This window comes from Ursus americanus, chromosome 4 (genome assembly GCF_024610735.1).
Source record: "Ursus americanus isolate L20-20 chromosome 4, mUrsAme1.1.p, whole genome shotgun sequence".
NCBI lineage: Eukaryota > Metazoa > Chordata > Mammalia > Carnivora > Ursidae > Ursus > Ursus americanus.
The window spans coordinates 54,233,552-54,260,953 of record NC_142130.1 but is presented as its reverse complement, the minus strand read 5'-3'; the positions used below and the strand labels follow the sequence as shown (position 1 = coordinate 54,260,953).

General features: G+C 38.5%; 1 protein-coding gene across 1 annotated transcript; it reads left to right on the top strand.

The window, feature by feature from the left end:
• The first annotated feature begins 1,790 nt into the window (after positions 1 to 1,790).
• Positions 1,791 to 25,352, top strand: LOC123784114 (cell cycle control protein 50C-like). Its single transcript, XM_045785359.2, has 7 exons — positions 1,791 to 2,093; positions 6,130 to 6,240; positions 12,967 to 13,068; positions 14,086 to 14,173; positions 14,574 to 14,714; positions 19,737 to 19,946; positions 22,670 to 25,352. Exons 1-7 carry the CDS (start codon positions 1,863 to 1,865, stop codon positions 22,858 to 22,860), a joined length of 1,074 nt encoding a protein of 357 aa, XP_045641315.1. The 5' UTR covers positions 1,791 to 1,862; the 3' UTR covers positions 22,861 to 25,352.
• The last annotated feature ends 2,050 nt before the right edge of the window (positions 25,353 to 27,402 follow it).

Here is a 27,402-nt window from a genome sequence, read left to right as displayed (position 1 = left end):
CCCCCAAATAAGTGAGAATTCTGATTCCAACTGAAACATTGGCTCTTCCTGTCTGATAGCCTTCATACTGGGACCTCAGCTCTTCCTGATTTTACAGCGCGTTTTGGCCTTTAGACTCAAACCAAGACATCAGCTCTGCAGATTTTGGACTTGCCAGCCTCCTCCATAACCACGTGAGCCGATTCCTTCTAATAAAATCTCTTTACATACCTCCAATTAATTTTGTTTCTCTGGAGAACCTTGACTAATATACTAAATGAAAGTTCCTTCTACTTTGAGATTTTGGTTAGTTTGGTTTTGTTGTTTTATAAAAAGCCTAAGAAATTATGTCCTTATAGATTTGTTACTATAATGACCCTTTTGCTAGGTATTATCTGTGTAGTATAATCCCACCCAATGTTGGACCAAGTTCCTAGGTGGCCTGATTATTTTGTACCCAACCACGCGCATATAATCTAATCTTATACACTGTTGCTGCATTTTAAAACACAAGTTCTTGACCATGTTTATTTAGTAAAACAAATAGTAGATGTGAATTAGAAGGGTTCGCTGCCATCTTCTCACACAAGGCTGATACCAGCAGCTATACTTGTCATAGTCTCCAAGCCAGATTCAAGTGATATGCTGAAAATTTCCCCCTCGTATTTGCTTTTCCTAGTTTTGCAAGTGGAAAACTTTGACTCTGAGTTGGATACCATCTAGTGTAAGTATTTGCATTTATTTTTATGCTTTTAAGCTAGGTACACCTGCCAAAGTCATTGCCTTCTTTAATATAAAAATAGTCCAGGGGCATCTGGGTGGCTCCATCAGTTAAGCATCTGACTCTTGATTTTGGCCAGGTCATGATCTCAGGGTTATGATATCGAGCTCTGCATCAGGCTCCACGCTGTGTTTGGAACCCACTTAAGATTCTCTGTCTCCCTCTCTTTCTGCCCCTCCCTTAAAAAAAATAAAATGAAATAAAAATAAAAATATTCCAGCATGGCTTCTCTGCCTAATGTTAAAAAAAAAAAAAAGGAAGATTAGAAACTTGCCTATTTTTTTAAATCCTAAGTCTATATCTTAAATACATTGTAAAGAAAAGGTAATTATTAACAGCCTAATGAAATGTTAGGGAATTTCTGATAAATGAGAAAAAACCCAAACCAAACTAATAATACCATATTGCAATATTGAACATTTAATCGATTATCTATCTTCCCGTTCCTTTCTCTTGCCTCATTTGAGCAACTCCAAAGCACATGCTTGGAAAAAGTTTAGGAGGAGGTGTTTTTAATGTGCATTTTCTACCAGAGTCTCTCTTATGGATGAAAAAATTGGCAGCTGCTGAGATTAGACATCTGTGTTCCACAATCCCTGTTTGCTTCCCTCTTCCTCATTATCACAAGTAGCAAAGTTAGTTGTAATGTGAGAGCATTCTTCCAACTCAATTTATATTTACGTTAGAAGCTGCCGCATTTGGAAAAAAGCTGATAGCTCTTTTATTTTTTGTATTAATCTCCAAGGCTTTAGGCAAGTTCTCAAAGATAAATCCATTTTCCCCCTTTCAGGAAGGGCTTGCCTTGAATTAGTCACCACATCCCAGAAATAGCCAATTATAACTGCTTCCCAATGTTGCCAGATGTTGCTCTGTGCAGACCCTGCTGGGGACTATTCCTCCTAGGCATGGCATTTAGCACAGGTTTTTTGAGCCTAAAGTAAAATATACCAATGGCTGATTGAAGAGAGCTGTGCTCCTGCTGAATATCAAGTTCAGTTAGGGAATAAGTCTGGGAAGCAGACTGGAACTACAAAGGAAAGTTCACATAATGCTTAATTTAGTATTACCATTATGCACCATTACTATGGGTAATAATGTATAAATGCCTCAGAAGTATATCTCAGTTACCCGCAGGACCAAAATGAAGAGGACATCCGAGGACGGCCAGTCCAAATTGCCGGACAACACTGCCTTGAAGCAGCAGCAGTTGCCTGCCTACCGGCTACAGCTCTCAGCCACTGGAGTCCTCTCTTGCTTTTTTGCCACAGGAGTATTCTGCCTTGGTATGGGCATCATCCTTATATTGTCTGCAAAGAGTATCAAGGAAATAGAGGTTTGTCCCATCTCACATTTGTAATGCAGATTCTAAGAATTTTCAGCTTTGGGACTATAAATGAGTGACCAGTTTGAGAACGCAGCCCCTTACTAGACGAGACTAGAACATCCCTTTTCAGTCAGCTGGTGCAGGTGGTGGCAGCCTCTGTATGTTGGCTTTATTCATCCCTACTCCCTCTTGAGGACAGTCACTCTCACACTGGCCTGCTCAGCCATTCATTTACAGGAGCCTGGCAAAGTCAGAAGCTTTTTTAAGCTGGCGGAGTACTGACCAAGGATTGATAGAGAGAGGTAGGAGGTGGAGAGGCAGGGTCAAATGACTGCCAGATGCCCGTGAATCATATGGATAAAAAGTAAAGGCACAAAGATGTCTTCAATTTTGTCCCACTTTCAAGCATTGTGTCTTTCCCTTTGCAAATGAACTCCCTCTGAGATCATTACTTTAATCTAGGAAAGGCAAGAACCCGAATCTTTCTGGCCAAAAGCTGAAGCTAAGGGCATACCCTCCCTCCATTACAAGCCTTTGTTAATTTGATTAACAAGCTGTTAAAGAATTAGAATCTGAGAAGCTGGTTGGGGGGGGGGACATTAAGAGTGAGCCTAAGGTTAGATCAGCCTTGCCCACATTCAATCTAACAAATTAAGCAAATGTTTAATTCAAATCAGCTCTGAGCAGATTACTGGGCATCCCAGACTATGACCTCCACCCTGAAGGCAGCCATGGAAAGCTCTCCCAACATGGCCAGCAGCAAAGTTATGAAGGCCAAGTCTGTCAACATTGACTTAACATTCATGAGTGTCTGAAAGTGCTGAGAGATCTGTTGGGTTTGCAAATGCGTGAGATAAGAAAGAGTTGACTCCTGCCCTCAATGAACTAATGATAGAGTAGGTAAGGTATGTGTGATAAGAACAGAGAGCTCAGCCATGGTTGCCTTGTTCACCACAATCGCAACGCCTTCCTTGCACATTGCCCAGTACATAATAGGCACAAACTTAGTGAAAGAATGGATTAGGGCAAATAGGACTTTAAAGAAGAAAACGCCATTTCAGGTCCCACTCCTCCTACCAAACCACACTGCTCTAATGCCTTTCCACTTATATTTTCTGCTTCCAGCTCCCAGCAGTTTATCTCCCCAGGAATTAAATGCCCTTAGGTCCTTTTGAGTCCTCCAGTGTGAGATGTAAACCACCAGGCCCCACCAACTAGCATATGCAAAATCGCAGGAGAAAATTAAACTTGCCTTATTGAAGAGCATAGCATAAGTGGCTTACAAGGTTGTTAGATTTCCACAAACAGCTCATCCTATTTACTTTTCTATTTTCTTCTTCACCAACCCCTTTCTTTCTGGTGTCTTCCCCCTTCCCATGTCTTCCTTGCTTCTTCCCTTCTGGTTATCCACCCTTACCCACTGTGAAGTGCAGCCTCCATTAAGAGGCAGCCATTGCTAAGTGTCACCTCACACATGTGAAGGGAACCTCACTCCATGGTTCGCGGAGGCCACTCTGCAAACAACTTTCAACAGAGTGATTTTTATCATGTTAAGGAGATTTTCCAATAGACTTTTATTTCTAGTCACTTAGGACAGGACTATTTCTAACATTTTGCTTTTATCTAAGAAAGCCAAAACCACTGTGATAGTGAGATCCTCTTTTGCACATGGTTGTATTTCGTTATATTGGGTGGTAAGATGAAGTGCATACCCCAGGCCAGTGTGGTCAAGCACAGACCTAGTAGAAGAGTTCTGAGTGGTTTTCGTGTTCTCACTTAGCCCTGGGCTACAACAAGGAAGTGACTTTTTTCCAGTTCACTTTAAGCAAGAATGATTATTTCTGCCTCTCCAAAATTCTATGCGGAGCAAGCAGAATGTGATCTTTGATGTCATTTTAGAGCTATAGGTTTACAAGGCCATTCAAGACAGTAGATCAGAGATATGTTTTCCTCATAAATTGTTATTTATCTTATTATTAATTTTTCCATCTTCAATAACCTATTTCACCCATCCCTCCGCCTCCTCCTCTCTGGTAACCACCAGTTTGTTCTCTATAGTTAAGAGTCTGGTTTTTTTGTTTGTTTGTTTCTCTCTTTTTTCCTTTGCATATTTGTTTTGCTTCTTAAATTCTGCTTATGAGTGAAATCATGTGGTATTTGTCTTTCTCTGACTTAGTTCATTTAGCATGATACTCTCTAGCTCCAGGGGTGCCTGAGTGGCTCAGTCAGTTAAGTGTCTGACTCTTGATTTCCACTCAGGTCACGATCATAAGGGTATGAGATCAAGCCCTGCATCAGGCTCTGAGCTCAGTGGAGTCTGCTTGAGATTCTCTCTATCCCTCTTCCTCTGCCTCTCCCCCCACTCTCACTCTTTTTAAATAAATAAATAAATAAATAAATAAATAAATAAATAAATAAATAAATAAAATCTTTAAAAAATACTTTCTAGTTCCATCCACACCATTGCAAAAGGCAAGATTTCCTTCTTTTTGATGGCTGAGTAATATTCCATTATATTTATTTATATATACGTATACATAAATAATATGTATATATATATATCACCTCTTATTTATCTATTCATCAGTCTGTGGACACTTGGTCTGCTTCTGTAGTTTGGCTACCTCATAAAACTTTTAGAACTAGAAAGCACCTTAGATATCATCTAGTCAAAGATTATTTGATCATGAAACGCATTTTTTTCTAATTCTGCACTAATAGAATCCATGGAATAGAATGAATACTGCTAGAAGAAGCTCACAAATCAATTAATTGCTAGATAAAATGATGCTGATGAACAAAATGTGGGCCCTGAGGTTAAGTATTTAACTCAAGGTCAAAGACTGACTGAACTGAACCCCAGTTTCCTCAGTCACAATCCAGTGTGCTGTCAGTTATGATACAGCCCTGTTCTTTAAAGCTTTTTAAAAATTAGAATGCAGTTTCACAAACAGAAAGCACATCAATATTTTCCAAAATGATAGTTCAAGCCTTGCTGTGTATTTAAAGAATGATTTAAAAATACATACATACATAAAATAAAGAATGATTTAAGTAAATATAAGCATTTAAATACAATTAAGTAGCCTTTTGGCTAATCTTTAATTTAGCCTAACACTGCATATTTGGCTTCAGAACTGGTGGTTTGCAAGGATTAAAAAAATCCTGTCTTTCTTGTTAGTCTTCCTTCCCGAAGAATCCTAAATCTTGGCAGTTTACCAAGGAGAAGGCCACTCCCTTGCTTTCCTGCTCTTCCCCATTCTCATAATCTAATTATTCTTCAACACAGTAAGGAAAGAGCAGAGGGGGAAGTATACAGCCTCTGTGGCTCTCCGTGAGCCTTCCTTCCTTAAGCTTCTTCCAGTATCTTCGCATAACTGAGGCTCTTAGCCAGAGCTCATAGGATTTGCTCATTTGGAACACACCACCCTTTTTGAAAGAGTCCACAATACCATTTTAAACAGAATTTAACTTTTAAAAGACACAGAATGTGATAACATTTTAAAATCAGAATTATTGCACAAAATCAATAACCCTACATTTTGGAAGCCTTTCTTTTTCTGTGTTTGGTTCTTTTTAATAACTTCCTCTAGATGTCATGTAGAAAAATTCATTAGTATAAATATTTTCCATACAATAGAATGGAAAAACAGTGAAGTGACTTCCCCATAAAGCTGATTAGCCTCAGGCCATAGGCCCAGTTCTCGTGAGTCATTGTCTAATACTTTCCTAATGACACCTCTTTATGATCGAGACATAAGCCTACGTCACAACAGGTTACATAAATATACAATAGAAACACTGAATTCTAGGTCAGTGGCAAAGTACTGCCAGGTATGAAAATGAGAGACTGTAAAAGGGCCCACTCCTCCCAAGCATCTGCAGAAACACTTTTTCCTAACAGTGGACTATCCTTCATTCATGTCCCAGAGTCCGTGCCCTTGACACACAGAGCTTGAAGACTTAGGTGGACTCAGGACTTGATTTTTAAAATATGAACTCATGTAATTTTTAATTAGTAATTGTTCTTTTCCCTGCCTGACAGATTAAATACACAAAAATCTGTGGAAATTGTGCAAAACTGCGAGAAGATGCCACTAATTTTGACAAAGAATGCACCTGCTCTATTCCGTTTTACCTTTCAGAGACAATGCAGGTAAGTGAAATTCAAGAGTCTTCAATTAGCTGTACACTGATCTACTCCTATTTCACACTTGGCAGTAAATTCATGATTTCCACCAAGTGCTTTCCAAAACTGAAAATACAAAAAATAAAGCAGAGTACTGGTAAGGGAACTTTGAAAGTGTTGAGTTCATGCACGACTCTTCCCCCTAATTTTTTACCTTGGAATATTATTCTTCTCCTTTGTTTCTAAGTTTCCAGACTCTTTACCTTCCCAACTTTGTAACATAATTCTTAATATCAATCAGGCAGGTTTTATTCCAAATGTCAACACAAGAGGAGACCGTAGAGATCATTGAATCATTGAATCTAACCACCCATTTTAGAGTGAGAAAATTAATGGGCTGAGAGGTTAAGTGACTTCCACAAGGTTAATGTCAGGGGTCACACACCTGCTGTCCCCTATTCTCTCCCTTTCCCCTCCCCCTCAAGTCATTCTACATTTGCAACTGCCTAATCCCTAAGGCAACTCCTGGCCTGGCTGTCAGGCATTGTGAGAAATGTGAAAGAATTATTAAAAGAAGTCCCTGCTCTTGGGCTGATTAAAGTCTCATGTTAGTCCGGGTCCTCTGAGAAGCAGATGCCAAGACAGGATTAGACATGCAAGAGATTTATTGGGGTAACTGCCTGTGAGAGAAAATGGGGAGAGAGCCAGAGGAGGCCGGGAGAGCTGTCAGATCACAATACAGCTCTGACCCCTGTGAAGAAATGGGGAGGGAAGGAAGGGAGGAAGTTAGGAAGAAAGGTCTTACACTGCAGTATATTCTTTAGGAAGTTTCAGCAAGGCCAACAGTATATTCTTTAGGAAGTTTCAGCAAGGCCAACAGAAAGTTCCTGAAGGAGTCTGCCTCAGTGTCCCTCCTATGCTCAGCCATTGGGAGCAGCCAGGGGCAGCATGGCCTTGATGCAAACACAAGATGATTTCAGAGCATGACACCCGAGGTTATCCTTCAATTACTGTCCCTGTAGGAGGGAACCCCAGAGATACCTCTTTAGGGCCTCTGCAATTTGGTTGGCAGTCAAGACAACCAAATAAATGAAAAATTGTATTCCTTTCAACTCCTCAAAGTTCCTGTCCTGTCATCTAGACTCCACACCATTCCCCCCCACAGTGTCTTCCTCCCTGACCTGGTTGATCCCCTTTATAGATGACTTTGCATGGGATGAATCTAAGTATGGGCAGGCTTTCACTTGAGCTTCCCATTGAGCATTCCCCTTGAGCTTCCCACCTCAAGACCCTGCTTCCACCTCAAACTCAGCTGGTCCCAAACTAAACTCATCATCATCTCCTGGAAAACCCTCCTTACTTCCCTTCCTGGTAAAGATCCCATCACCAAGAGTCCAAACTTTCCTCTTTGACTTTACCCTGCCAACTCCTTTTTCATCTCAGCCTCTGATGTGTGGACACTGTTCTTCAATCCATCTTTCCAACCACCCTATTGTCCTCTTCATTTCTTTTGGCATTGCCTCAGTTCAGGCCTCCTGGTCCAGTATCAGAGCTACCTAATTGCACTCCTGCCTTTGCCTTCCCCTACTTTAAACCAGCTGTTATTTGCAAAATAAGTTCACCATCCTCCTCACCCCCAAAAAAGCACTCTTTCAGATTGCTCTTCAACCATCTGAAGCCCAGCTACCTTTACATAAAAACAGGAAGGAGACCTTGTACTCCTGCCAGCTGACCAACTTACTTTCCCGTGTTACAACTCTATGTTTCTGCTGTTGTTTTGCCTAGAAAGTCTCCCCACTCACTGCCACTTGTTTTAAACCCCCAACATCCCTAGGCATTCCTTGACCCTCCTTTTCACTCCTTTCTCCAACAACAGTTTGCCCAGATTTGTATCCAATGAACTTATTAAAATCAGTGGTATAAAAATATCCTGCAGACTCATTTCCTCTACTTATAGGAACCTCCCTGAGGATAGGGACCATGCTTAACCTGTTACATCACAACTACCTACTCGAAAGTATCTGGACTATGCACTCAAACTCCCCCCCCCCACCCTCCCTTTACCACAGGTAAACTACCCCAGTTCCTTTCTGCGGGCTTATCTCTACTTGTACATAGATGCTATCTTTCTTGCCTTTGTAAGGACTTAACTCAGAGTTCTGTCCTCTCTTATATCATCAGCTTTTCTTTCTACTCAATCATTCCCAGCATACAGACAGAATATTTCACTTATCTTCAAACAAACGAACCGCTCTTCTATTTTCCCATTTCCCTGCCAGCTATTTGCCCATTTCTTACTTCCCATTAGTAGGAAATCTCAGAAGAGTTGTCTGTATTAGCTACTTCCAGTTCCTCTCTTCTCATTGTCTCTTAAACCCACTCCAATCAGGTTTCAGCAGTCAGACCTTAGTGCCTTGTCACTCATTGGATGTAGGTGATCACTCCTTTATCCTCAACATACTTTCTTCTCTTAGCTTTAAAAATACTACACTGTCTTGGTTTTCCTCCTAGCCCCCTGGTTGCCCTTCTTTGGTTCCTTTGCTGTTCTTCCTATTTTCCCCCAAACTCCTTATGTTGAGATAGGCAGCACTTTAGTCCTAGTCTTTAGTCTTCTCCTCTCTCTATTCACTTTTTTGGAGATGTCATCTACCTCCAGACTTTAGGTGCCATCTCTTGCCAACACCATTTTGTATCTGTAGCCCAAACATCTCTTCCAAATCCACACTTGTATGTCCAGCTTCCTTCCTAATGTCACCACGTGGATATCTAATAGATAGCTAAAGGTCAGCGTTTCCAAAACTGAATTCCCAGTTTCCACTTCTCCCCTTATCCACCTCACCACCCCCCAACCCCACAAAAAAAACCTAATCCATCCAAAGACTTCTCAATCTCAGTTGAAAACAACTCCATCCTTCTTGTGCGCAGGCCAAAAGCCTGGGAGTCATTTGTGACTCCTTTTATTCTCCACACTTCACATCCAATGTGTCCTGTTGGCTCTACGTTCAGAATATCTCCAGGGTCTGTCCACTTCTCCCACTTCTTCTGCTACTACCCAGCTCCATGCTGTGTTCACCTCTCACTTAGATTTCTGACATAGCCTCCTAACAGGTCTCCCTGCTTGTATCCATGTCTCAACATAGTGACCAAAGTGAGTTTTTCTTTTTTAAGATGTATTTATTTATTTGAGAGAGAGAGAGAAGGGAGGGGCAGAGGGAGAGAGAATCTCAGGCAGATTCCAGACTGAGCACAGAGACCAACACAGGGCTCAATCTCACGACCCTGAGATCATGACCTGAGCCGAAACCAAGAGTTGGCTGCTCAACCATCTGTGCCACCCAGGCGCCACCCAGGCGCTCCCAGGGTGAGCATTTTAAAGCTGAAGTCATATGTTATTCCTTTACTCAAAAATCCCTGCAGTGGGGGCACCCAGCTGGCTCAGTTGGACAAGCTTGCAACTCTTGATCTCAGGGTCATGAGTTTGAGCCCCACATTGGGAGTAGAGATTACTAATAAATAAATAAACTTAAAAAAAAAATTCCTAACAGCTACTCTTTCCACTCAGTGAAAAACCTCAAGTCCCTACAAGGCATTGCATGATTTGGCTTCTTACTTCCTCTCTGACCTAATCCCTTCATTCTCTTCCCCCAACCCCACTCCCACCACACTGGACTTCTCACTTATTCAACAAGTCAGGCATTCTCTTGCCTTGCCCCCCTGATATTCACTTGGCCAACTCCCCTACCTACTTCAGGTCTTGGTTCAGCCCTCACCTCAATAAGGCCTACACTGGCAGTCCTATTTCACACTACAACCTGTCGATTCTCCCCACTCTTGTAACACTCCTGATCCTTGTTAACTTGCTATGATTTCAATTTTTTCCATAGTACTTATCACCTAATATACCATATAAATTAATAGTCTATAATATGTATTATTTATTGTCCATCTTGCACTATTGTGTCCCAAGCACCTATGACAATGCCTGACACACTGTAGGTGCTCAATTAATATTTGTTGAATGAACATATGAAACTTCACTTCCTCCACAGTGTGTAACACAGTATATTTATGTGGTAGATGCTCAGAAAATGTTGAAAGATTAAATGAATGGAGGAAAGATAAAGTGCTAAGTTATATAACTTTATGTTCTAGGAAGCTTCAGTTTTATGTGACCCTTTCTTATTTCTCTCTTGATCCCAAATGAAAGCATGTTGGCATTAGTAATATTCTGAATACATCCATACTGATTATGGCTAGTGCTAAGCAATTTTGTGAGTAAGTCAGATATAAACTATAAGGAAATTACTGAGTTGTACTTGGATTATAAGTGATATCTATATAAAGTCAATGAGGGAGGTTTTATGCGTGTGTTCTTATAGGTCAAAATTCTAGTTCTCTGTATGTTTGCCCTTTATTGCCTTCCTCAACTCACCGTGCTGAGTTAGTGTTAGTTTGTGTCACCTAAAGGGCAGAAATAGACTCATAAACACAGAGAACGAGCTGCTGATGGCCAGAGGGGAGGGGGTTGAGGCCTGGGAAGAATGGGTAGAAGGGGAGCGGGAGGAGATACAAGCTTACAGTTATGTAATGAATAAGTCACCGGCCATCATAGGGATGATGATGAATAAGGCACATCATAGGGAACATAGTCAATGGTATTGTTATAGCATTGTATGGTGACAGATGGTAGCTACACTTGTAGTTTAGACTTCGTCAAATCACTATTTTGTGCACCTGAAGCTAATGTAACATTGTGTATCAACTATACTTCAATTGAAAATTTCAAGAAAGTTGGTGTTGCCGAATTTTGGCAGGAAGGCAGGGGATGCTTTAAACAATAGAAAACTATTCTTTCACAGTTCTGGAAGTCAAAAGTCTGAAATCAAGGTGTAACAGAGTCGATTCCTTCTTGGAGGCTCAGAGTACTTGCATATTTGAGGAAAAAAATCAAAAGATAAAATCTTAAGGACTACAGTTTTCATCTGTCTGTGTACTTTGAAACCTTAAAGTCAAATAGATGTTACCAGCTGCTAACCATTCCTTTCAGGCAATGACTTTCTCATAAAAATCCAACCAAACTAGTTAGTGCAACCACAGAGCCTTCGGTTCACCAGTCAGCACACATTACACATGCTAGGCAATGAGTTCACGCAAGACTGCCTTAAACTAGGAATCCTGCACGGAGTGCCACTGAATTTAAAGAGAAGAAACACCATAAAGTGCCTTATGCCTCTAGGACCAATAAAAAAGATGATGATCTGGGAGGCCTCGTTAAGCTAAATCTTAGACAAAGAATCACTGAAAAAAGGTTATTAAAACACTTCTGTCCCTGGTGTGGTAAGTGTTCTCTGACTGTTTATTTTGTCATTTATGTGAATGCATCACTTTGGGTAAGTAAAATTCTCTTTTTAGCTTCCAAGAAAATGTATGGTAAATTCCACTCTGTGGGTTTCATATTTTCTATAGTTATGGGTCAACAATAGAGGTTCCCTCGTTGGGTGAGGAAATATAATCAGTCATTCCCGCTATGCCTGGCTTGTTCGCCTTCACACCCATGCTCTCTGTTTATGACGTTGTGGCCTGCCGCTTTGTCATGACCCAACCTCTCCCCTTCTCGGTGTTCCAGACACTTTTCTTGTACAAGTGACTAAGTTCTTAAGCCTTTGTTAAGTTTTCTGTAAATGGCCACATTTACCATGACCTTTCTTTCCAGCCTGCCCTGAGTACCAGCATACTTTTCCACACTCATCCTCTTACAGGTCTTTAGAGTGAGACCAGAAGCCTTTCCAAAGTGCCATTTTTCATAATATAAGCAAATCAATTGACTCAGGAGATTGTAAAAGAATATGCTTGTATTTCTAGTACTGAATATAGCACCTAACATATGGGGAGCACTTAATAAAGGCCTTCATCTTTTTGGATTCAGGCCTTCATTATTTTGGAGGTAGGTAGAATATTAATTATAAACAGCCACATTGACATTTCCATTTGCATCATATGTGCCATTAGTAAAATCTGTATCAAGTCTGCCTGGAGAATGTTGGTATGTCACCAGAAAGGTAAGCATGATGGTAGCCTATGACTAGGGAGCCTCCTAGGGTAGCATACATGAAAAGGATCATCTCTCATGGCAACAAGGTGACTTACTGTCAAGGTGAAAATCACCTTTCTTTCAGATCCATGAATCATTCTATTCCCTCTTTTTTTGTCCATAACAAATGGTTCACTATTTCTTGAGCAAGGGCTGTGTGCCAGGTACTGTACTAGATTCTAGGGATAGAAAGACAAAGACCCGTGGAGCCAGACCACAAGGAGCTAACCTCATATCTTTCACATGCACCCAGATGGCTCCAGCTTCAAATATGTTCAAGGGCTTGGTTTGAAATCATTGACTTTGATGCCTACCACAACCCCTAGGCAAGCATTTTTCCTGCTATTGCTAGGGAATAACGATATTTGCAGCATCAATTTTATATACTGAGAATACAAAACCTGGTTTTAAAATTTTTTCATGGCAGGAGCATAAGTAACCCTTACAAAAACATTCAAAATATGTTATTTGGTGATTTTAATAATTCTGTGTAGATGAGGATTTTCCAATACTGATTTTTTAAAATGATTTCTTGGGTTTCTGCTTGATAGAAAGAAACTTTCAGTTCCTATCAATTCTTTCTGAGGTACTTTTTACTATAAAAATCGTGTCCATGTTTATTAATATTCCAGTTAATTCTTCTTGGTTTTCTCCTTTTACAGGGTAATGTTTATATGTACTACAAATTGTATGGCTTCTATCAGAATCTCTATCGATATATTCTATCCAGAAGTAATAGCCAACTTGTGGGTACAGACTTAAAGGTAAGGCTTTATTTAATTTGGTATAATACTCTTTTTTTTTAACCAAGTAGATCTTTAAGTCTAAAAGAGGTTATGGGAAAGTAAACTAAAAACCTAAAGTTTTATAAGACAGGAATGCTCATTTCATTCTTGCGTAAAATGAAGGGGCTGGGTAATCAATGTATCTGCTATTGAGAGGAGAGGTTTCCCTCTTCAGAACAGTAATATGAATCTTGTCCAATTAAATGGTTATCCTTTCATGCATCAACCATTTTGATAGTAACCTTGAGTGGTTGGTCTCAGTCCAGTTCCCTGTATATCTACCATTGTCCTTCCTATAATTCAGGACTTCACTCCAGCCAAGTATAAGGAAATTGAGCCCTACTTGATTGACTAAAAGCCTTTGGTTTAATTAAATACCCTTTCACTCCTAGGATTATAAAATTTTACTCTTGATAGATGATACTGACCAAACTAGCAAAAAAAAAAAAAACAAAAAACTAGAAGGAAACCTTTTCCATACTGAGATTGTTATATGAAAGTGATAATCAAATGATTTTTTAGCAAACACTCTTTTAAAAATATATTCTGGTAGTTAGGCGGATGGATTCCCTATGACAAGTCATCTAGTATATAGACTCACTACCATTTGCATCATTTTCAGAATATGAATTACACTCCAAAAAAAGAAGGTTTGATGTTTTCTGGTGTAAGTTTAGTGTGATATTTAGCAGAGCCCACAAATTAAGTTCTTTCCTGCAGACATATTTAGTATGTTATATATTGTTAATAAGTAAAAAAAACTACACACACACACACACACACACACACACACACACGCACACACATGCAATCTCCAAAACACAAAAATTTCCTAGTCTAAGTGAGCCAGAAGTCTGGGAAAAACAGGTAGCAGTCCATAATCTTGTTATGTGTCAATAAATTAGTGTGGGTTGATTTACATTGCCAGTGTTGTCACTTTTAACATTCAGAGAGTTTACCAAAGCATTTCTTTTTACTGTATCATCTTGCATCCAGGATGTTGGAAACTGTGCTCCATTTAGCAAGTCCCACGATGGGACTCCCATTGCTCCTTGTGGTGCTATTGCCAACAGCATATTCAACGGTAGGTGACTTTTCCTCTCTCCATGGTGTGCCTTTTCATAAGCGTGTAATAACCTACATGTCCAGAAGATCACCTCTGCAACTGAGTAGCAGTTCAAAAAAAAAATTGTGTATACATTATCCACTGACTTACAGTATTTCATTTGCAAATAACTTCTCCCTTACCAGAGATTTGAAGTAGTTAGGGAACATGAGCTAAATGGAGCTTGAGAGTATTTTCCAATAATTGGGGCCTTGGCAAGAAAAAGAATAGTTTTCTAATTCCAAGATCTATTATATGTAGGCATGTTGAGAGTCTGCTAAAACCCTAGTTTATTTTTCAACTGTGTCTGGTTTTGTGCTTTGAAGTGGGGCAAAAATGCTTGCTTGTGTCTCTAGCACAATTTTTAATTTCCTTGCAGATACCATTATTCTTTCATACAAACTTAATTCATCTATACCTATCAAAGTCCCAATGCTAAGAAGTGGAATTACATGGTGGACAGATAAGTATGTCAAGTTTCAGAATCCAAGTTCCATTAATCTTTCTAGCGCATTTGCAGGTAAGACCCATATATTAGCTAAATATTCTTATCTTTTTATAAAAACTTTTTTATGTGTGAGGAAATGTTTATGATACCTCCTTCTTTACTTATTTGCTGACCTCCCTATTGCTCTGACTTTCCCTACCTGTGGACATCCTCATCACATACCTATCAGAAACATGAAATGATTGGTGCCCTGGTTCCTTTCAGTTTACGTTAGGAAAAAGGCAATGTTTTAAGAAAGTTGTTTCTTCATTTATAATTAGGATGACCGTGTAATTTATGGTCCAAACTGGTGCACTTTTGAGAGTGAAAGGGGGCACTAGAATAACTAAAGTTATATATTTATTTGAAATTTGTATTTATTGATCAATAAATTGACATTACTATATTGGTGGACCTATAAAATAATTCCATTACAAACTATTTTAAAAAGCAACTCTCTCAAAAATTAAAATAACATATCTGTGTATATTAAACCAACTAAAAAAACTACTTTATTATTTAAAAATTAAAAGATAACATAAGCAGAATAATTATTCTAGTTATATATAGTCACATATTTTAATCAGTTTCTTGGCCTTATCTGTCTTCATTACATGCCCCTGTATTTTTCCAATGAATTTGTTCTTTTTATTATTTTTTAAAATATTTTATTAAAATATTATTTTTAATTTTTTCACAAAATTATCTGCAGTCTTTTTTGAAGTTGAACTTTATGGTTAATCAGTTTGACGCTGTTGGCACCTTTAATTGATTCTCCTCTTTTAACCCTAATATTTTTTTTTAATTGAGAAGATATCTATAGGTGCTGAGGTACCGATCATGCTCATAGCCAATTTTACTAAATGGAGGATATTTCCATTTTCAATTTTTTTGTATTGAAATACGCTAGTATTATAACCTAAATATTTTCATAAACACTGTCTTTTTACTTCACATTTTTTTCTATCTCTGTTCCTTCTAAGTGTATTCCTAAATTTAGATGCTACAAAATCTTAAACCTTCTTGATATCATTTAATTTTGGTAGAGAAAAAAATTTTTTTAAGATTTTATTTATTTATTTGAGAGAGACTGAGAGAGAGAAGGAGAGAAAGCATGAGCAGGGATGAAGGACAGAGGGAGAGGGAGAAGCAGACTCCCCACTGAGCAGGGAGCCTGATGTGGGACTCAATTCCAGGACCGTGGGATCATGACCTGAGCCGAAGGCAAGCACCAACTGAGCCACCCAGGCACCCTAGAGAAAAGATTTTATTCAGTTGAAAACAGGAGCTCCATCAAAAGAGTTCTTACCTAAGTTGAAATATTCTGAAGTACAATTGTAGAATTTAAAAATTAAATTCGTCCACATTTTGAACTCTCATTATATAATATATTCAGTTATTCCCATGTTTTCATAGGGGTAAATTTTAATATCTTCTTGTTTGCAAGATTGGCTTTCAATAATTACAACTCACTAAATCAAAAACTAAAGTTTTTCGGCATTCCATATTTTGGATACTTTGTTTAAAATTGTTAAACTATTTTGACTAAAGTTCAACCAAAAGTTAGAGACTCGTTTACCAAAATGTTTGGATCATTGGGATCATCATAGTTCTTCACAGGCTCAAACATTTCTAAAATTCTGGTTGATGATGCATAGCAAAGACAGACCACATATACTACCATCCTGAAGTATTGCTTTTATTTATCAGCCATATTATTGTAAAAATTTTACAGTTCAGTTTCTCTAACTGTGATAATACAAAAATATTTTAATTTGCATAACTACAGCTCTTCTTTTGATTAGTAAAAAATTGTAGCTTGTTTGGTTGTAATTACAAATTATGTAGGTACCACAGCCAATTTGAAGTACATTGATCTGTACATTTATTGATTTATCAAGAACATTATCTTTATTCTGATGTGTTCCACCAAATTTGTATTCATGTTATCATTACAAAACCAAAAAACTTAACTTGATTTTAGATTTTTTTAGCTGAATTTATAGTAATATTTATTATAATGTTAGAGTTTTCATCTTTCAAGATTGAACATCAAAAAACTTTGCTTTGATTCCGTGAAAAGTCAAACCAAAAAATTCAAACCATTATTATAATTAACTGATTTTCTATTTTGAAGCATTTGAAGACACTAATGTGAAACTGGCCTCATTTAACTGTATGCAAAGTTCTTTTTGTACTAATGGAGGCAACACATTAAAGCTTTCCTTTGTTTACCAAAAAAAAAAATCTAATAAAAAATTGAAACTAGAAGGAAGCTTACTTGATCTAAATGAAAAGTCATGCTCACATAATGACATATAAATGGACCTTCTGTAGCTACCTGAGGTAAAGCATTGTCTTTGGATGTATTCTTAAAAATAACCACAAACTTCTGAAGTAGATTCTGATGTTCTTCAGCAGATTTATGTCTTTTAATTTTCCCTGGGTCTTTCACATCACAATGGTTCCCTTGTGCAGTAAATGTCAACCAACACTGCAAGTTTCACATTCATCAACTCTCTCAAGAAACTGTACTTAATTTTACATTAAACATACATGTTCTATTTTTTAGCTCTTTACAGGTTAAAGACTTACTAGCAAATAAAAACTGATATCAAACAATAAAAGTTATATATTTGTACCATATAATAAATAGTAAAACCACAGTTGAAACAGACTTCAAACCTATGCTCAGCAAGACCGTTCCGCATCTGTTTCCTACACCGTGTCATGTATGTGTAACATAACCTTTAATTTCCTTCATTTCCCACTGATCCCACTGACTTGTAGGCTGGCAGCTTCGTGCATCTCACAGGCCAACACAGAGGCCATGACCTAACTTGCTGGAGTGTCAAACAGCTGGTAGGGGTCACAGGAATTTTATGTTTTAATTGAAAGGATCTCTGGTTATCCTTCATTAATCACATGTTAAAGTAAGCATTCCATTCACTGCACATGGGTATTTCACATACTACTAGCTAAGACCATGGCTGGAAGGTGGAAGGATGAAATTATACATACATTATTTGTTTGGGATAAATGCTAAGTCAGATGGGATAACAGACAACAGACATAAGCTGGGACTATCTTAGACAAACTGGCATATATGGTCACTGTACCTATGTTTGAATCCCTAGTTTTTGAAAGGAAGTTGGCAACATTCTATTGTTTTGTCTTGCCACATAACCTCAGACCTACAACACAAAGGGTCCTTGGTGTTCTCTTATCTCCTGCTACACTTTGTTCTTACCTTTACTGTAAGAGCTACCACATTATCCTATAATTATCTATTTGAATACTTGTCATCCCCACTTCAGTCTGTGAATTCCTTGAGGAGAGTAGGAAGTTTTGTATCCCCGGTGCTTGATACATAGTGAGGAATTATGAAATGCTTATTGTTGAATGAATGGATAAATACAAATGACCCAACTTGGAAAAGGGAGAAAGATGGTGCCTCTTAGAACACACTTCACATACTCTCTGGAAATGGCATGAAGTGGGATCAGGGGTTGGTAGGGAAAGGCATGCTTGAACTTACATTTTTAACAAGCTCCCTGGGTGATTAGGATGTCAGTGTCCTATAGGACATGTTGCCTTGGGGCATGAGCTCATGAGAGGGTGAGGTCCATAGTGGAGGTACCAAAGGCAATTCCAATTTTCATTAAAATTCTTCTAGCAACAGTGATTGAAATTTTGGGAAGGCCAAAATAGGTGAGCTCCATGATATTTGCTGAGGAAGTTTCTTCAGCAAAGGATTTTTTTCCAAAGGAAGTTTAAGTGTACAAACATACTTCAACAGATTAATCCAACCAAACTTAGCACTTGCTTTTACAAGTACCATGCTTAGAAAACAGGATGGGTTTCTTTTAAAAGAAAATAGTTTAGTCAATTGAGTTGAGAAAGAGTGGTTTCATCTTTTGCATTTGGATTCTACAAATACTAGAACCAACTGTCTAGAATGAAAAAGTTCATTAAACAATTTTCTCTTATTGACTAGTTCTTTAAAATTCAGTATGGATTTTATTATCTTCTGTCACTTTTCATTGGAATCACTCATTCCTTTAGCAAGCATTTATTTGAATGCCTGCTATGTGCCAGGCACTAGACTAAATGCCAGTGAAAAAAAGACACTGTATTGAAGAGTCTCTTGTATAGTGGAAAAGACAGACAAGCCCACCATGCTAAAGTGGGAAGTATGAGAATGAGAGTAAATTCAACAGACTCATTTCCTGACACTGGCCCTCCCCCCTTGCTTCCAACGTTCCTACAACACCAAAACCTACTAGGCCTCCTGGCTTTAGAACAGGCTTGTAACACCTTTGCTCTCTGCCTCTCCCCTTTCCAATTCCTCCTCCTTTCTTCCAACTTTGAGCTCTTAGGCACATTGTTGCAGAGAATATTTATTTAACACAGTCTTCATGCACATACATGATTATTTCCTTAGAATAAATTTCTGGAAGTAGAATTTCTAGGCCAAAATATATGTAAAATATATTAAAGCTTTTGATGCATGCTCCTAGATTGCCGGTGATGTTATTAATCCACACATCTATCTGCTCCGTACAAGAGTTCCTGTTTCCACTGCATCATCAATTGTTTCACTCTTTTCTTTACCTGTTACCCAAGTTTTAGGTGAAATGATCATATCTTGTTTTAATTTCCTGTCTTTAAATTATTAGTGAAGCAAATGAAGACAGTCCCTATGATGCTATCCCTGAATCCAACCACTATTATCCTTTTGCTCTATTTTTTCAGTGCTTTTTATGCATTTAATATAATTGAACACATAATATACATATAATTTGATATTCTGTTCTTTTTTAACCCTATGTCAAGTCATCATTATTTCCCGCACATTTCCTTAGAATTTTTATAATCCATTATTTTTAATGGTTGCATACTTAGGTAGCTTATACACACGCACTTTTTTTAAAGTCTTAATTTTTATTTCTCTTTACTCAAGAATGCAAAAGTTATTTCATTCTCTCTATTCTAAGGAAAACTGAAGGGTGTAGATGATTTTTCTCAACCGTGTCAATGATTTTCCTCCCACAGGGACCACAAAGCCCCCATGCTGGGCTAAGCCTGTCTATGAACTGGATGGAGAGGACCCAGGAAACAATGGCTTCCTCAATGATGACTTCATTGTGTGGATGCGGACAGCCGCATTTCCCACTTTCAAAAAACTCTACCGTCGACTCAATCGGATACAGTACTTTATTGAAGGCTTGCCTGCTGGTAACTATAGTTTCAACATTACCTATAGTATCCTTTTATACCACTCTTCTTCCTGAGGGTGAAGGAAAATCAGCATCCATCTGGCTACTAGTTGTTGAATTATTTCATTTTGTACTCTTCTACTCTACAATCTAATCTGTATATATAAAGTAGAAATATATAGTTCTTTTACAGGTAATACGTCACTTGTTACCATAGAGCTGTTTGTCTCCACTTTATATAATCAAATGAGTGCTTTTCTTTCTTTCTTTCTTTCTTTTTAGGAATAACAGTTAATAGCAGTGTCAGGTAAGTAGGGATGGATAAATAAGGGAGGACTATTTCTATCCCCCAAGAAAGAGTAAATACCAGTGGGCCTAGAAATGTATAACAGAAAGAGGAAGGCTATTATGTGGGATGGGATGAGGTAGAGGACCAGGGATATAAGAGAGAGTGATTTGATAAGTAGTAAATTTAGAATATGTGCTAAAAATAATAAAAACTGAGAGACACTGTAGAAACTTTTATTCTAAACAAAAGTGTAGACCAAGGGAGCCTTGGACTCAAGACACAGGTGCAGTCCATCCAACCCACGTGAGGCACGTTATAAGCTCTGCTCTGAAACGCTGTGTTCTTCCGTCTCTTTGATAACAAGCCAGCTAGTAGGAGTCAGTGCCTTGGTTATGGACATAGGGTCCAAGTCAGGAGTCACATGTTTTAATGTGAGATTCTGAATTTTTTCACTTAATTCAAAAATAGAAATGTAACTCTTGACTTAAAAAAAAGATTTAACTTCAAAATAACACCAGACACTATCTTTAAAAAATTATATATTTATACACAGTCTCAGGGCTACTGACTAGGAGGTGTTCGTGGGACCCCCAGCAGGCCAGAGTATCTAACCACAAAACTGTCTACCTCCTTAGTTCCTTTATGTCTCAGGGAGCTTGAATGAGAAATACTTTGGAATAAGTGAATGACTGTATGTGCTCCAGTTCCTTGCTCCATCTTTTCTTTTCTACCCCAGAGTGTGGACATCTCCATTCTGACAGGGGAGGGGAACATTCCTCAGTCAGAGATGCCCCCATTGATGTGACACCATCTCTATTTCTCAGCTTGTTGCCACCTTTTTGTTCACTGATCAGGAGTACGGTTTGCCTTCAGTTCATTCATTTTCATTTCTCCCTAAATAAAAATGAAAGCCACAGACTTGTTTTTCTTATGCAGCATCATACATACAGATCAAAGAGTAAACCATAGAATATTACCTTTTTAAGAGGATTTCAGCAAGCCCCCCCCCCAAAATTTGAGATTGAAAGTTGCTTGACAGTGGTCTCCCAAATTAGAACTTCTTTTTTTTCTTTTTTTAAATAATTGTTTGTTATGTTATGTTAGTCACCATACAGTACATCCTTAGTTTTTGATGTAGCGTTCCATGATTCATTGCGTGTAACACCAGTGCTCCGTGCAAATTAGGCCTTCTGATTCCAACTTCGTCTATGAATCCCTTATCAGTAGAGCAGTTAGAGTTGCAATCACAAAACAGGAAGAAAAAACCTATCAAATACTGCTGCCTTCACAATGCATGACAGGGAGTTTGCGTTGAGGGAAGCATAAGAGAGTCCATGTTCCAAACAAAGGAGACACTGTTTCTCCTCTGGGGTCAAGCTCCCCTTGGGTGACTTCATTCAGTCGTATTTTAATGCTGGTGACTCTCAAGTCTAATCTCGCAGGCAGAACCTAGATCCTTAGCTTCCGTCCTACACTTGCACTACTGGAGCTAAGCCCTGGTGTGAGTAGTACCCAGCCTGCTTCATGGCCTGGCTGCCACGCAAGCAGAAGGACTAAATCTGAGCTGCAGCAAACACCTACCACTCCTAAGGGGAAAAAGATGTTCTGTGTATGAGGAAAAGACCTTCTTAATGGAACTGAGGAAAGAGAAAACAGGCAGCTGGGTCAAGGTGGCACGCAGAGACCTGGCGACAGTGAGGAATTTTGATGGAAAAGAGAAAACTTGATTCCTAACCAGTTTCTCTGTGCCTTTAAATCACATGTTGCCAAGTGACTCGAGGCCTTTTAAGAGCTTTGCTGGGAAATGCCGCTGTCCTGTGCCGTTGCTATGAGAAGTCTTTATTTGTTTATTAGTTTGGTTTACAAAAGGCACCAGATGTTTAAAAACCTCAGGCCACATGCACAATCAAAATGACATCATTAAAATGCTAATGATAGCAAACCCACTTCAAACATATTCTCTCTCCCCAGCAGTGAGGGATGTTTGCCTTTTCAAAACCCAAATGAATGCACCACCTTTAGCTTTCCCACCAAAAATGTTTTGCCATATATCTCATTATTTTTTCTTCTTCACTCGTCTTAAAGAATTTTCTCTAAGGTACAAATTCAAACCTTAGTCTATGAAAGACTTTAGCCTACCCTGGGTCTCCTGATGCACAAAATTTTAGGTTTGCCGTAGAGCACATCTGTATTCTTTTCATTTCCTTGGGTCTGCCAAAAAAATGAAATATATTTGTCCATTTTTTTAGTTGTCTGTAAGTCAGTCTGATCTATTTGTGTCAGAAGGCTTATTTTTACTTAATTTCATTCCAGCAAGATACAACATTGGTAAAGATTAGACAATATGAAGTTGAACATTCAACCATTTTTTTTAACCTACAAACAACAATTTTATATGGTTTAGTCTAATGTATTTAGGATACACAGTGGTAGAGCTGACAAGTGTTGAAACAGATCCTTAACAGGTCTTCTTGTCTTAGATTTTCCAGTAACAAGGTTCAAAGGAGAAAAATCAGTTGTTCTTTCCACCCTGACATGGAGTGGAGGCAGTAGTCTTTTCTTAGGTCTCGTCTACACGGTGACAGGAGCGGTGACATGGTTGGCCTCTTTTTCCATGATGGCAGTTCACTTGACGCTGAAAGACAGGAAAGTGCTCTTCATCCAGCAGTAAAGTCAAGTTTTAAGAAGAAGAGCAGAAACCACAGAAATGGACAATGAAGTAACAGAGCCAAAGATTTCTGACAAGAAATGACTGGGATATTTCATCAAGGGGAACTGGATTGACTGACCAAGTACAATCCCAAATAAATAAATAACGAGAGATTCAGAGTGAAGAAGAGGAGGAAGACAGGGAGGAAGAGGAGGAGGAGGAAAAGGCATCGTTATATATAGTGAGATGTCCTTGGAATGGGGAAGATAAATCATCTTTGAGTTCTAAACCAGGTCTCGGGTATTTATTTGAAGCCCTTGTGCCTAAAGGTCAGTGAATGCCTAGGAGAGAGTGCCATCATTAGACAAGAGTAAGTAAGCCTGGGGTCCCCAAGATTAGGTGAATTCTTTTAACCTCTATCAGGCTCAGACCATGAGTCTTCATTGCTTGGTCGAAGTTTTAGACTTTCTAACAATTGTTAAGCATGTAATTGAGCAATCAGGATGATTTTTGAAAACTTATTTATTCAGTGTTCCCTTTTCTCTATGGATTCAAAACTAAGTTTTCTCTGCTAAGAAAATACCAAGCAAAGATTGTGGAGTGCCCTGAACACCCACAATACAGCAATACACCAAAAAGAAAGGCCAGAGGGTTCCCTGAAGTTATTCATGTAGCCAAGAGGAAAGCACTGAAAGTTACTGATTCTCTCAAAAGTTGTATTCAGCATTTAAGGGCACAAAACAATTTTCAAACTTATTGGGATGACATATTCTGGAATGCAAATGATGACATGTATTTATGATACTTGAAATACATGTGTTGAGGGAGCTTTTCAGGGTCCATGTGAAAATGTTTGAATTCCTGGGGTGCCTGGGTTGCATCTGCCTTCAGTTCCGGTCATGATCCCAGGGTCTAGGGTTCGAGTTCCACATCAGGTTCTTTGCTCAGCGGGGAGCCTGCTTCTCCCTCTGCCCCTCCCTCCGGTCACCTGGGTGCTCCCTCTCTCTCTTGCTCTCTCTCTCTGACAAATAAAGTCTTTATTTAAAAAAATGTTTGAATTCCAAAGGTACCTTAAAGGAGACTGAACAAAGTACTTGGTAAAGCTGCCAGGGGAAGAGTCCCCACAGATTTGTGTACATAGATCTGAATACTATACTTTAAGAAACATGTTTATATTTCTTTTTTAAGTTGGAAGAATCTTTACTCTGTGATGTCTCTAGGAGAATTTTCATTTGTTAAAGAAAAATACAGTACCAACACATATTTGTCTCTTTAGCAGCCAAGAGGGCATTTCTTTGTTGCAACTTTCTGCATTTACCACACAGTTGAGTACTTTCTCAAAAAGACCAAATTTCAAGTTCCAATGCTGAAATCCCAGAATCCCTCCCCTTTCTCACCTTCCATCTGTAACCAGTGACCTCTGGTATCCAAATGTGGTGGGGCCAAATAATGCCTTACCTCCCACCCCAAAGATAGCTACGGCCTAATCCCAGAACCAGTGAATGTTACTTTAGATGTCAAAAGAGACTTTGCAGATGTGATTAAATTAAGGATATTGTATGGGGAGATTATCCTGGATTACCTGGGTGGGCCCAATGTAACTGTGTGGGTCCTTATAAGAAGCAAGAGATCAGAAGAGTAGCAGGAATGTGGCAATGGAAACAAGAGACTGAAGTGATACAAGGAAGGAACTATGATCCAAAGAATGTAAGCAGCGTCTAGAAGCTGAAAAAAGCAGGAAACTCCCCTGAAGCCTTCAGAAGTCCTGCTGACATCTTGATTTGAGACTTCTGACCCCCAGAACTGTAAGAGAATGAATTTATGTTGTTTTAAGCACTGAGTGTGTGGTAATTTGTTATAGCAGTCATAGAAAACTAATATACTAGGGGCTGGCACTGTTCATGTCTCCTGGGCAATTGTTTCTCAAGTTTAGGTGAACTACCCAGGGCAGAGGGCTAAGAGAGAACAGAGCTCACACCTGAATGAGGCTATTGACCTCAGATCTTGGACTCTCACCTTCTAGTCCACACTCCTCAGTTATGGTGCTGATTGGAAAAAGGCATGAACACGTTTGCTGCGTCTCAGTTTTGTTTGTCGGCATATAGACTGCTGTATTTGTTAAGGTTCTCCAGAGAAACAGGACCGTGTGCATGCGCACACTTGACAAATGCAAAATCTGATGCAGGAGGTTGGCAGGCTGGAGGTTCAGCAAAGAGTTACAGTTCAAGCCAAAAGACAGTCTGCTGGAGAAACCAGAAAAGAGTCAGTGTTGCAGATGAATCCTGAAGTCTGTGTGCCGGAGAATTCCTTTTTGCTCAGGAGAGGTTAACTTTTTTTTGTCTTCAGACTTTCAACTGATTGGATGAAACCACTCACATTATAGAGGGCAGTCTGCTTTACTCAGTCTATCAATTTTTTTTTAATTTTGAGGCGGTTGGTGAGCCTGGCTGGCACGTGAGTGGAACGTGCAACTCTTTATCTCGGGGTTGTGAGTTCAAGCCCCACGCTGGGTGTACAGATTACTGAAAAATAAAAAATCTTTTAAAAAAATGTTTTGGGGAAATATCATTGTTTTATATTAAAACAGATATTAGGTGAATATATTCAAAAATACATAAACAAAAAGTATTATATGTGTTCTATTTAAATTTTATTGTCCATTAGTGTCATTTAAAAATTTTTTTTTGTTTCAGTATAGTTGACGCACAGTAGTACTTACACAAGTTTCAGGTGTACAACAGAGTGATTCAGCATCTCCATATGTTATACTATGCTCACCGCAAGTGTAGCTACCATCTGTCACCATACAGCACTATTGCAATATCACTGACTGTATTCCCTGTGCTGTGCCTTTTATTTCTGTGACTTGTTTGTTCCATAACTGGAAACCTGTATCTCCCACTCCCTTCATCTGTTTTGTCCATCCACCCGCTGCACTTCCCTCTGGCAACCATCAGTTTGTTCTCTGTATTTATAGGTCTGATTCTGCTCTTTGTTTGTTTATTCATTTGTTTTGTTTTTTAGGTGCTGCATATGAGTGAAATCATATGGAATTTGTCTTTTGCAGTCTGACTTATTTCACTTAGCATAATGTCCTTTAAGTCCATCCATGTTGTTGTAAATGGCAAGATCTCATTCTTTTTTTTATGGCTGAGGAGGAATATATACACATCTTTTTTATCCATTCATCAATCAGTGGGCATTTAGGTTGCATCCATATCTTGGCTATTATAAATAATGCTGCAATAAACATAGGGGTGCAGATATCTTTCAAATTAGTGTTTTTGTTTTCTTTGGGTAAATACCCAGTAGTAGGATTACTGGATTATATGGTATTTATGCAGCCTCACCAACATTTGTCATTTCCTGACTTGTTAATTTTAGCCATTCTGATAAGTCTGAGGTGGGATCTTATCATGATTTTGCTTTGTATTGCTCTGATGATGAGTGATTCTGAACATCTTTTCATGTGTCTGCTAGCTATCTGTATGTCTTCTTTGGAAAAATGTCTAATCATATCTTTGGCCCATTTCTTAACTGGATTATTTCTTGGATAGATTAACTTGATAAATTCTTTTTTTTTATTATAATAATATTTTTTATTATATTATGTTAGTCACCATATAGTATAAGTTCTTTATAGGTTTCGAATACTAACCCTTTATCCGATATGTCATTTGCAGCCCATTTTTTAGCGTGATTGTTTTTTGGTGTTGAGTTGAATAAGTTCTTTATATATTTTGAATATTAACCCCTTTATGGATATATCATTTGCAAGTCTCTTCTCTCATTCAGTAGGTTGCCTTTTTTGTCTTGTTGACAGTTTCCTTTTTGTCTTGTTGATGGTTTCCTTTGCTGTGTAAAAGCTTTTTATTTGATATAATCCCAGTAGTTTATTTTTGCTTTTGTTTCCCTTGCCTTAAAAGACATATCTAGAAAAATGTTGCTACAGCTGATGTCAAAGAAACTACTGCCTGTGTTCTCTTCTGGGGATTTTATGGTTTCAGGCCTCACATTTAGGTCTTTAATCCATGTTAAGTTAATGCGTGTATGTGTGTGTGTATGTGTCTGCATGCATATGTAAGGTGTTAGAAAGTGATCCAGTTTCATTTCTTTGCATGTAGCTGTCCAGTTTTCCCAACATCATTTATTGAAGAGACTCTTTTTTCTTTGTTATATACTCCTGCCTCCTTTGTCACAGATTACTTGTCGATCTACCAATTTAAATGTTAAGTCTCATCCCAAAACGCCCTTCCAGAAACATCCAGAATAATGTTTGACCAAATACACCATAGCCCAATTAACTTGATACATAAAATTAATCACCACAGAAGGCATCTGCATTCACTAAGTAATCAAGTCTTTTCCCAAAAAAGTACTACTCATTTCATTTTATACAGGAGTTGGCTCAATGGAAAAAACCTATACAAAACCTAAGTCTATCTACAAGAAACTAAACTATTTAAGAACTATGAGTCACTGGAATTTATGACAGAATGGAGATGTGAGCGTATTCCTTTTTTCTGCTTCACCACAAGTCAACAAGCCCAACCAGTTAGTCTT

Bases quoted from the DNA above. Each gene is read 5' to 3' on its own strand.
- LOC123784114 (XM_045785359.2), top strand. From the start codon at position 1,863: ATGCCTCAGAAGTATATCTCAGTTACCCGCAGGACCAAAATGAAGAGG. The intron at 6,241-12,966 runs GTAAGTGAAATT...CTCCTTTTACAG, and splicing joins ACCTTTCAGAGACAATGCAG to GGTAATGTTTATATGTACTA. The intron at 14,174-14,573 runs GTAGGTGACTTT...ATTTCCTTGCAG, and splicing joins TGCCAACAGCATATTCAACG to ATACCATTATTCTTTCATAC.